We start from the raw sequence: 12,040 nt of genomic DNA on the forward strand, positions 1-12,040 counted from the left end.
TTTAAAGTAAATACCCTTGTTTGAAAGTTGGCGTCACTATACCCAGTTACTCTCAATGTATCACTGTCACCAAGGACTAGAACCATGTCCTTTGTTATTCGCAAATACTAGAGAATGTTCTTAACTGTTGTCCAATGAGCTCTGCCAGGATTTGCCTGATATTGACTAACCATGATTAAAGCAAAGGACACATCAGGTCGAGCACATGTCATAACGTACATGATCGATCCTATAGCCGAAGCATAAGGGAATCGACTGATATCAACTATCTCTTCATCCGTACTTAGTCTTTGAGTCTTACTCAATTTGGCATTGCTTTGAATAGGTAGCTCCCATTTCTTGGAATTTTCCATACTAAATCATTTTAGTTCCTTTTCCAAGTATGTATTTTGACTAAGTCTAATTAGCTTATTCTATATATCTCTTAAAATTCTTATCCCAAGAATATAGGCAACCAGACCTAGATCCTTCATTGCGAAACAGTTTCGAGGCAAAGATGTCACTTCTTGCAAGGTTGGAATGTCATTTCCCATGAGTAGTATGTCATCAACATAAAATACTAGAAAAGTTACTATACTCCCACTAGCATTGACATATACGCAAGACTCAAACTCACTCCTAGAAAAAACAAATTCTTTGTCTTTTTTAATGGAAGCAAAGATTCCGGCAGCGAGATGCTTGTTTCAACCAACTTTCCATTAAGGAAAACGATTTTGACATCTATCTGCCAAATTTCATAATCATGAAAGGCAGCTATGGTGAGCATTATCCTAATATATTTTATCTTAGCCACTGGTGAGAAGGTCTCATCGTAGTCAACCCATTGGATTTGAGTAAAGGCCTTCATAACCAGTCGTTCCTTGAAAGTGTTCACATTTCCATCCATGTCGGTCTTCTTCTTGAAGATCCATTTGCAACCAATTGTCTTTCAACCAAGTTGTTGATCAACCAAATTCCAAACTTGGTTGTCATATATGGACTTGATCTCGTTGTCCATTGCCTATTTCCATTTTGCTACCTCAGGTCCTGCCATTTCTTCCTTGTTGTTAGCTGGCTCATTTAAATCTATTAGTGCCTGATCACTGATACGTATCACCTTCTGCTGTTATATGGGAACCATAAATAATAGGTGGCACTCTAACTCTATTGGAATGAAAAAGAGGTAATGAAGTGTCAATAGGATCAATTGGACTTTCTTCCTATAGTTGAGTATTAGTGTCTTCTAAGGTTCCTTCATTGGTTAACTCTTGAATCTCTTCAAGGTCAATTATGTTCCCATTGTCCTCTCTCTCTCTCTCTCATGCGCGCGCAAAAGACTCCTCTTCGTGCTATACAGACTACGTTTTCACTAGGACTCTAGAAAAAATATCCAAAAGACTTTTGTGGGTAGCCAATGAAAATACATATCTTACTTTAGGCTTCTAGCTTGTCATGAGTCTCTTGTCTAATGAAAGCTTCACAACCCCAGACTTTGATATGTGCTAACGAGGGAACTTTCCTTTTCCACATCTCGTGAGGTGTTTTGGCAACCTTTTTAGTAGGGACAAGATTGAGGATATGGGAAGCTGTATCTAAGACATACCCTCATAAGTAAATGGGAAGTGTGACTCGACTCATCATGGAACGAACCATGTCCACCAAAGTTCAATAGCGCCTGTCAGCCACACCATTAAGTTGTGGTGTCCTAGGATGGGTCAGTTGTGAAACTATTCCACATTTCTTGAGGTAGTCGTGGAACTCGATACTAAGATATTCTCCTCCTCTATCAGATCAGTTCATCTTTATCTTCATGCCCAATTGTTTCTCGACTTCATGCTTAAACTCTTTGAGCTTTTCAAGGGATTATGATTTATGTTTTATTTAGTAAATATAGCTATATTTACGATAATCATCTCTAAATGTCACATAAAATCGATTAGCATCTCTAGTGGCATCTGAAGGGTCACACACATCTGTGTGTATGAGGTCTAACAATCATTCACCTCTTTCACAAGATCGAGTGAAAGGTGATTTTGTCATCTTGACCAAAAGACAAGATTCACATTCATTATTTGGCCTTAGGTCAAAAGATTCCAAGACTCAATCCTTTTTTAGTTGGGCGATGCGTTTCTTCTTAATGTGCCCAAGACGACAATGCCACAAGCATGCCTTGTCTAGGCCATTAGACGAATCAATATGAAATACACTATAGCCTAAGCTATCAAAACAAGTCAAAGTTTCATACACACTATTACAAGGTAAAGCTTCAACTATAAAAACACCATTTTTATAACTAAAATTGAACCATTCAAATCATTAAAAACGTAGCGAAAACCTTGTCTAAACAATGCATGAAATGAAATAATGTTTTGTGTCATTTTTGACGAGTAGCAACAATTAGTTAAACTAATCCTAACATCTCTACTAAGCATGGGCTGATAAGTCCCAATCTTGGTAACAAGAGAAGATCACCTATTTCTCATGATCAGATTCATCCTTCCATGCTCTACTTCCTCACTTTCTTCCAGCCCCTACAAATTAGAACAAATGTGAAATCTGCATCTTACATCAAGGACCCAAGAATGAGTAGATGGTGAGTTAGTAGTTTGAATAGTGTATGTACATGCCGAAGATGGCTTCACCTTTCCATCCTTGATGTCTTGCAAGTAGTTGGGGAAACTCCTCTTCCAATGGACCTTGTCATTGCAATAGTAACGAATAGCCTCTTTGGGGTGACTAACAACTGGAATGTATGAGTTGGCCTTCGCCTTTGGCTCATTGCTTGAAGACCATGCATGCGCCTTATTCTTCTAGTTAGCTTTGGGAGCAGCCTTCCTTTTCTTTCCTTTACCTTTTTCAATGGAAAGAACAAGAGCATTATCAGGAGGCGTTGAATTCTTCCACTTTACTCCCGACTCAACAGTCCGTAGCAAGTTGTGGAATTGGGCCAATGTGGTTTCTATGTTGTTCAAATGATAAGCTAATATAAACTGATCATAACAACTTGGCAAGGAGTTTCGGACCATGTCAATGGCCAACTCCTCATCAAAGTGCACATTGAGTTTGACCAAGCGCTCCATGTACCTTTGCATTCTCTACACATGGTTGCAGACAGACTCTCATTCTTTCATTTTGCAAGCCATGAGGGACTTGACTACTACAAACTTCTCTTGACGAGCTCTCTTGTGGTACTTTTCCACAAGGTCATTGTTCATCTCAAAATGCCATTAGTCCTCATAGAACCTATGCAACTTAGGAGGCATTCTGGTGACCATGATGCAAGCAACTTTTGTTGCATCGTTGCAATGTTTTCTATAGGAGGCTAGTTGTTCAGGAGTAGCAGTAGCTTCATCGATTTCAACAAGTTTCTCTTCAAGGACATATTCTTTTCCCTCGAAGCTAAGAGCCATTCTGATGCTGTGCATCCAATCATTATAGTTTGAGCCATCAAAAGTCACTTTGGAGACAACGAAGAGTAGGGAGAAACCCGAGTGGTGGGTAGATGATGGAGCAGAAGCATTAGCAGGAGTAGACATTTATAGAGAAAAATAAGAACAATTTTAGTTAGATGACAATAATCCTTAATATTTTAACCTATAAATAATTAAGGCTAGGATCCAAAATAAAAAATCACAACTAAGAAGAGGGATTCCGTAATCTTATTGCAAATTTATAAAGGTACGTAAAAACAATTCGCCAATTTCAAACTATGAAATTCCAAGATCTTTTGAAATTCATTAAATCTATCAATGACATGTTTAATCTCATATTATGCTATTATATTGTGACTGGGATACCATGGATCACAAACAAGATGTGAATAACCATACAAATTAGTTTGGCACTCTCGATGTCATTTATCATCTCATTTTAATGTGTCGGTTAACCACACACGCTCCAGTAATCAACGATAATTTTTAAGATTGCCATTATTACTCTTTATCGGCACTATTAGTGTGCTGGTTAACCACATGCACTCCACTAACTACAATAAAGTATAATGTGCAATTTTATGGATTAGCATACTTTTCACATTTTCCTAAAGTAACTAAGAGTGAGATTTTATGAAAGATGTTTAGTTACTTTTTATGTCATTATACTTATTAATGATGTTATGCCCTATCAAATCTGTTCGGCTAACGACCCTCCACCATACAAGAGAGAGGTGGGTAAGAATGGATACCCAATGACGGTCATTTTATAGGTCGCTTCCTTAAACTCCCCTTATAGTATGACTTTGTGAATGAGATGTACTAGCGATTTGACTCACTTATTCCTATACATATAGTAGTTAACTTTTAATGTATTATATACAAGGTTCTAAAAGGCGTGAGGCGTGGCGTGGCGGCAAGGCCAAGCCTCAAGCTTAACGAGTTATGGCGAGCCATGACGTTTTTCAAGGCGTGATGTAAGGCGGCGATTTTGTATTCATTTATAATTATATTACCGCATAAATATAAATTTATATCAAATATACCTAGTTATTAGAAGTGTTATATCAACAACTAATAACAGAAAATTAATAAAAAAACACAATACTTGTATGTCCGATTAGAAAAGGTATAAAAAAGAGCAAAAAAACGTGTCTCAAATGAAAAAACACGCGCCATAACACGCCATAGCGCGCCGTGGTACGCGATATCACGCCTTGCCACGCGCCACGCCTAACAGCAACATTATGAAGCTTTCCGTAACGTCGACGCCGCGCCTCACGTCATGGCGTGCCTTTTAGAACACTGATATATATATATATATATATATATATATATATATATATATATATATATATATATATATATATATATATATATATATATATATATGATGGATTTTAAAACTTTCAAAAATACAAGGTTTAAATTAAATTTTCGAAATCAAATAATTAATTTAACTTGAAATAAACCAGTTACGATTTAATCATTATCTTTAAATTAAACAATTAATTAAATTAATTAATCATTATGGATAATATACAAATTGAAGATAAGGATATCTGATTACTAAGCTAATTACTCATTTTTATATCTAATTCAAAAAATCATTATCTTAGGTAATTATCCTAATCAATTTATGAATTTAAGCAAACCCGATTTTATCAATCTAATCGTCTACCACGTCGTGGTAAACAATTAACACGTCATGTTGCCAAAACAGAATGACGACTCTGTTTATCCACCTTGTTCAAGTTTAAGCAATGTACATTCAATTGTTAGACAACCAGACTCTGACACCACTGATGGGTTCTACATGTATTAACACGGATAAATCCTTAACGCTTAAGGGTACATGCAACCTAAACATCTAAGTCATAACACTTTTGATGTAACATTCTATTGAACAACAAGAACCTTATAACCCTAAGTAAAATTCAAAATTCACATAAGGAAACACACATTTTGATTGTTGTAATAAACAATCAAACAATCGTTTATTCTTTGAGTTGGAAGCTAGCAACACAAATGTCTTGCAAGATAATAGTACATGAAAATTCACTATTGCTGATTTTTTTCGTTGATGAATCTGAATGATTTGATCACATTGGAATTCATGATCAAAACTATAGATGATAAGCATATGACTGATAAGAAGGTATATGTGACTGGTTATGCCTATCTTAGAAATTACATCGACTATTGTTTGGCACATCTTGGTACATAAGACTTCCAGATAGCCAAGTTATACAAGAAGCCAGAGAAGAATCAAAAAACCACGATTGATAATGTATAATTAGAGCAATATGATGATGGGGAGATTCTTCTAAATCCTTTGAGAGTTGTTTTTCAAGGGAAAACAAAAGAAGCATTTTTGTTACACATATATGAAGGAAATGTATTCTACAACAAATTTAACAATTCTTTTGCTCAGAATTATGAAAAGTCATAAGAACTCTGATGTTGATAGACAAGAAATTCGCAAGAACATTTGTTGGTACCTGGAAATAAGGAAGACAATCATGGCAGCTATGAAGACACTGCCAATTGTTCAAAGACTTGAATATTCTTCGCATAGGGGGAGAATGTTGAGTTCATTAGGTTTGAAGATATTCTATATGCAAAGTCTTTGTCTCTAATATCTAGTGTAATGTAGCTGTCTATGTCGAAGTTATGCAAATTCGATATTATCTATGTATTTTAACAGGCACTTTACTTGGTAACTCTTTGTATGTCGAAGTCATTCTATACATTTTGAGTTTGTGTGTACTATAATTTGTAAAAGAGTCGAGGTTACTGTGGACGCTTTTTGACTTTCACATTAGAGCATTGTAACCTTGACATGCAGACTAATGAGAGCTTAAACCAGATTTATTTACATCATGTGTTCTTATTCTTTACATAATCATTCATTCGTTGAATTCTTGACTCTTCAAAGTGTAATCACGACACGATGATCTATTTACCACAATGCAGAGGCGAGAATTGTTTGACGTAAAATGAATAGTGATGGCAACGTGCTTTGGGGATTTCGTGGTGCAGTGAGAATAACCGCAACGTGGTATGAAAGTAGATTGTTATAATTTTTCCTAACGGACTTTTAGTGACAAATGATAATTGTCAGGAATACTACAGGACCGCGATGCGGCCATAATAGTATGCTTAGCGCATAAATGTTGATGTATACGTTGATGAATGAGATAGCATTATTATGTATGACATTCAGTTATTTGAATACGAGACTGAGTGAGGCATTTTATAAGGTATGTTATTGTATGAATAAGATTAAGAATCAGGAGTTATATACTTAGAGTCATGGAATAGAAATGTTATGAGTTTAACTCATAGATTCATTTCATTTATATAAAACTTGAGAAACGAAGGATTGGGGATTGTGCAAGTCAAGAGAAAAGAGAAAGGTTTTAAGAGATGGTATCCTTGGTGATAAGTCTACCTGGAGGATTAGAATAGCGCATTAGATGTGTCTAATTTTGTAAGTTATTAGCAAATAGTGGTATGTGATCTTGTATTAGGATAAAAAGATATTTATTGAGACAAAACCCTCTGTAGAGAGTAAGTGTTGATAAGAGGATCAATGTAAATTGATTTCTTCTTAGATTGTAGAATTGTTTGTCAATATGGACTATGTGGTGATTGATTCTGAGATAGAATGTTATTGATTATTTGATAGGTATCTATTAAATACCTAGAAAAATTAACCATTTTGTTGGTATGTAATGGATTACTGTGATTGAGAACGATGAATTGATTTTTTTAAAAATGACATGGAAAGAGGGAAGATATGTGACTTGTAAAAGTAGGATGGGCGATTTGCCCAAGTGTATTATGAAAATTTTAAAGATGGATGGTAGAAATTATATAAATGAAAACATGAAGTAACGAACTGCATAAGAGTATGAGAACAATTAGAGTTACCTAAATAGGTAAGGAAATGATTGAATGGTGTTGGCCTTTAAGGTTAGTATTTGTAAGAATCTCGTTGTAATTCGAGGGTATTGAATACTAAGACAAAATCTTAAGGAAAGAAATGGCAAGTATGCCATATAGTGTGGGTTATATATGTTATTTATTCGTGGCTAAGTGTAGGCTATCAGTCGAATGCCAGATATTAGTTGGGAATGATTAATTATCATGAACGAGATGTATGATTACTTTAATATGAATTTGGTTGATAAAATACATATAATGAATCAAGATGAAGGATAGAACCTAGCAGTCTTGGTGATTGGAATGCTAAGGTTCACGACGATCTCATGCTTTAAGATAGTCTTAATGACTGTAATATCCCGGACACAAAATTATTAGATTTAGTGGTAGTCTTAGTGATTGAAATACCATCGTGTTGGAAACTATTGATCATGGTAGTCTTAGTGACTGCAATGCCATTGATTAACATGTATGATAGTAGAGTAAGAATAATGAAAGGTATGTTGGATGCTGTAAGCATGTCACGAGTTATAGAAATTATTAGTATATAAGTGATTATATATACATGTGTATGTAAGGGGTGATAAAGTAGGCTGTTATAACCTAATCAGAGCCTATCAATGAGATTCCGATGACAAAATCTTCTTAAGGGGGTGAGAGTTTGTAATATCCATTTTTATAGTAGGTATTATTATGTAATAATGGACATGATTTAGTGGAAGAAAGTGATAGATTATTATGAGATGATTTCATGGACACTAATATCGGTTAAAACAGAGTTCGTATGAGAAAGTTATGATCGTTTGATGTTAGGGAGAAAGTATGTTGCTATTTCGATAAAGTCTATGAAAGTCAAAGTCAAACGGTCAACTATCGGGTCACCATGGCATGGTGTTATACTCACCATGGCGCGGTAGTGAGGTGAGTCACCGATATATGACATAAATTTTATGACAGACTTTTATGTTTGTCATAAAAGTGTTGTATGTCGTAATTCGTCTGTCAATAAAAGCCTTTTTTCTAGTAGTGTTAGAAAATCGGTTGTTGCAACGGCGACAAGACCCATATAGATCGGTGACCTCCCCAGAGACTGGTTTTTGATCTCTTGGCAGGGGAAGGGAAAGGACAAGGAGATCGTGGAGGGAGAGAGGAGTTTTAGATTTTGAAGAAAGAGTGTTCTTGGGTTGCGGGGTGTGTATCGTGGTGAGTCCATTGATTTGGTTGAGTGGAAGAATTAGAAGAAAGAGATGGTGTTGATAATGGGTTTTAATGTTGCAGGTATCTATTTGAAAAATAAGGATGAAAGAAGACGACAGTGGGGTGTGGGGTATAGTTACGTTAATAAATGACATGGCAAAATTGTGACCGGTTTACCCCTTCAATACTTCAAAAATGACATAATCCACCAGACAAAAACAAGTTCGTTCCCTCGTAAAGCTACAAAAGCAATTTAGAGACTAAATGGACCAACTCTAAAAAGTTCATAGGGCAATTGCATCATTTTCAAAAAACTCAATAACTCAATAGAACTCAATAAATCATGAATAATTAATGTTGTTAGATAATATCATCACCATTAAAGTATGTAGTATATTGAAACCCCCCCGCCCCCACCCCCACCCCACAACACACAACCATTGTTTGCTTATATATAGACGATGACAGACCCTCTTTTCTCAAACGTTCTCTGCTATTTGAAATTGTCATACTCATGACTTCATCAACCTTTTCTTCTTTGTTTAAGATTTTTACTTTTACGTTACCTTTATGGTTTCGGTTTGGGACTACTTCGGGTCAGCTATCACCCTCGTTCTATTCTTTAACGTGTCCTATGGTCACTCCTATTGTGACAGCAGAGGTGACTTCAGCTATTTTACAGGAATCTCGCATGGGAGCTTCGTTGCTTCGCCTCCATTTCCTTGATTGCTTTGTAAATGCAAGTCTCCGACTTTCTAATACCACATTCCCCATGGGAACACTTAGTTAGGTTTACTTGTGTCACGTTATTTACACCATCAAATGCATATATAATAATGATAATTAACATGTAGTTTGTAACCGTTTGATTATTCAATTCCTTCGCTTGTGAGTTTTGAGCATAAATACAGAACAAATACTTAATTCTCTAAGGGGTCAAATGAAAACAAAAAGTTTTTTGTTTTATCCTTAGAAAAAGAATTTATTACGGAGTATTAGTTGAAGATAAATCTTCATATTAATTATTTTGCTTCGAAATATTTAGGGATGTGACGCATCTGTGTTACTGGACGACACTGAAGACTTTACGGGGGAAAAGTCGGCGAGTCAAATTAGCAATTCAGCGAGAGGATTCGACGTGATTGATACTATTAAAACCCAGTTGGAGCTCCAGTGCCCTGGTGTCGTTTCTTGTGCAGATATATTATCTGCTGCTGCTCAAGCTTCCGTTGTGGCTGTAAGTAGAAAATTTAATTCCAACGTTATTTAAATCAGTTCTTTAATTTCTCTACAACTTAACTTGTCAGTGTGTACTTGAAATCTTTTTTTGTTATAATCCTAGAGATCATCAAACTGAGTCATCCAGTACTTGAGTTGTTTTTTTAATTGGTCACCTCTGGAAAGTAGGCTTTTTTTTTCCCTTTTAAAAACAGATAAAACTAATTAGTTTTTCTCGAGTATGAAGTGAAGTTAATCGCAGTAATATTTTTATGTGATATTCAGCTTGGTGGGCCAAGCTGGAGTGTTACATTTGGAAGAAGGGATTCCACAACAGCAAGCCTAAGTGCAGCAAATTCCGACATCCCTTTACCTACTTCAAGTCTTAGCGATCTCATCTCATCCTTTGCATCAAAAGGATTTACTACTAACGAAATGGTAGCTCTCTCTGGTAAGTTGCTTTTATATATAATTAAAATGGGTCAATGGGATATGATGATATGTAAAGAATATTACCAAATTTTTGCAATAAATTAACCGATGACTTGAATATTCTTTCCCATGTGAGTTGAATACATGACTCATCACAATTATACATGCATGTTTGTACGCAGGAGCTCATACAACTGGTGAAGCTAGGTGCACCAATTTCCGTGATCATCTCTACAACGAAAACAACATAGATCCATCATTTGCGACATCATTGAAAGCAAATTGTCCTTCGAGTGGAGATGACAATAATCTCTCTCCACTAGATGCTTCATCGAAGATTTTCGATAATAGATACTATAATGATTTGATTAACCAGAACGGATTATTGCATTCGGACCAAGAACTATTTAATGGGGGTTCAACTGACGCACAAGTGAGGACCTACGGGTCGAATCCTTCTATTTTCTTTCGTGACTTTGCAAGTGCTATGTTGAAGATGGGCAATGTTGGCGCTATAACTGGACAGAATGGAGAAATTAGGGTCAACTGCAGAAGAGCCAATTAACCTCTTTTCTTAGACAGCAGGAAAACGTCTCTCAACCTGTGTGGGAAACTGATATGCAATGAAAAAAACAACAACAACAACCGTTTTGTTTTGTTTTTTTTTTATTTCATGTTGTTTCGTTATTGTTTCTTGATGCCTTACAAAAGGTGAGCTTGTAAATCAGGAAGACTATGCTGTCACAAGTCAATAAATTCCTTAAAAACTTTTTAACTTCAATGAAATCTCAAACATATATGAAACACCCTATGGAGTAGACTCTAGCATTTTGGTGTGAGTGATAAAAGAATCGGAAATTAATTAGTCTATCCCGTATAAATTAGATTGTGGGAAGTGGTCATAGCCAAATCATCAGCCAACTCAGCGCCACGTAGATATTTTACCATGCCACTAACAACCCACTAGGTTGTGGAAATAATGTTTACGGGTGGGTTGGTAGTAAAGGGACAAGAATGAGGAGAGAGAATGAGAGAAATATAAGAGAAAAATGAAATAAACAATCAAAATGTGTGTCTTCCTCCCTCTTCACAACCGCTACAAGTCATTACACAGTCAAACCACCGGTCCATGGAATAGCGTTCACCGGTGAGTTAGTGTGCCACATAGAAAACTTATGTATGGGTTAATGCCTACTCCGGGTAGCCTAATAATTATTTGAAAACAATAATAAAAAATTTATAAAATTTATAGAGTGAACAATTATTATAAAATATAGTATTTTAGAGCACTTATGATCATTCTAGAGTTGAGTGTAGGTGGTAGGTAATAGGTCTGAAATCTGACATTGTATATTTCAGACTGGAAAAACATATTTCGGACATTACTCCGGAATGACCAATTACTACAGAATATAGTCACTTCATCTCAGAAGAGATGAAGCGTACAACTTTTAAACTAAGGGGGGACAGCAGACAGAGTTAAAACTTGAAAATAAGGATTAAACACATAATTTGACACGTAAACCAATGACGAATCATGTAATTTACTCTTATATTTATAAATATCTAATTTTCTTTTATTTTCTTCCTCTAGGACGTGTTATAACTTAAAAGAGATCAAAGAAAACTAATCTTTGTAATTTACATGTGTGTTATTTTTTACTTTGTTTTTTTATGCCCCAGAGCTGGAATTGCAAAGGACAAGAGTGGGATGTACATATTAAAAGGAGGGCTAAATGTCACAAAAACTCTTAAGTTTTTAAGGTTTTGTCGGTTTTGCCTAAAGTTGAATTTTATGTCCGTTTTTACCCTAACATTTTCCAAAAGATGTTCGG

At 35.6% G+C, this 12,040-nt stretch overlaps 1 protein-coding gene across 1 annotated transcript; it reads left to right on the forward strand.

Annotated features, from left to right (window-relative positions):
* The first annotated feature begins 9,069 nt into the window (after positions 1-9,069).
* On the forward strand, positions 9,070-11,413 carry LOC111887950 (cationic peroxidase 1). Its single transcript, XM_023884085.3, has 4 exons — positions 9,070-9,294; positions 9,601-9,792; positions 10,059-10,224; positions 10,388-11,413. The coding sequence occupies exons 1-4, from the start codon at positions 9,070-9,072 to the stop codon at positions 10,768-10,770; spliced, it is 966 nt and encodes a 321-aa protein (XP_023739853.1). The 3' UTR covers positions 10,771-11,413.
* Positions 11,414-12,040: the final 627 nt, after the last annotated feature.

This window comes from Lactuca sativa, chromosome 5, assembly GCF_002870075.4.
Source record: "Lactuca sativa cultivar Salinas chromosome 5, Lsat_Salinas_v11, whole genome shotgun sequence".
In the NCBI taxonomy this organism is placed as follows: domain Eukaryota; kingdom Viridiplantae; phylum Streptophyta; class Magnoliopsida; order Asterales; family Asteraceae; genus Lactuca; species Lactuca sativa.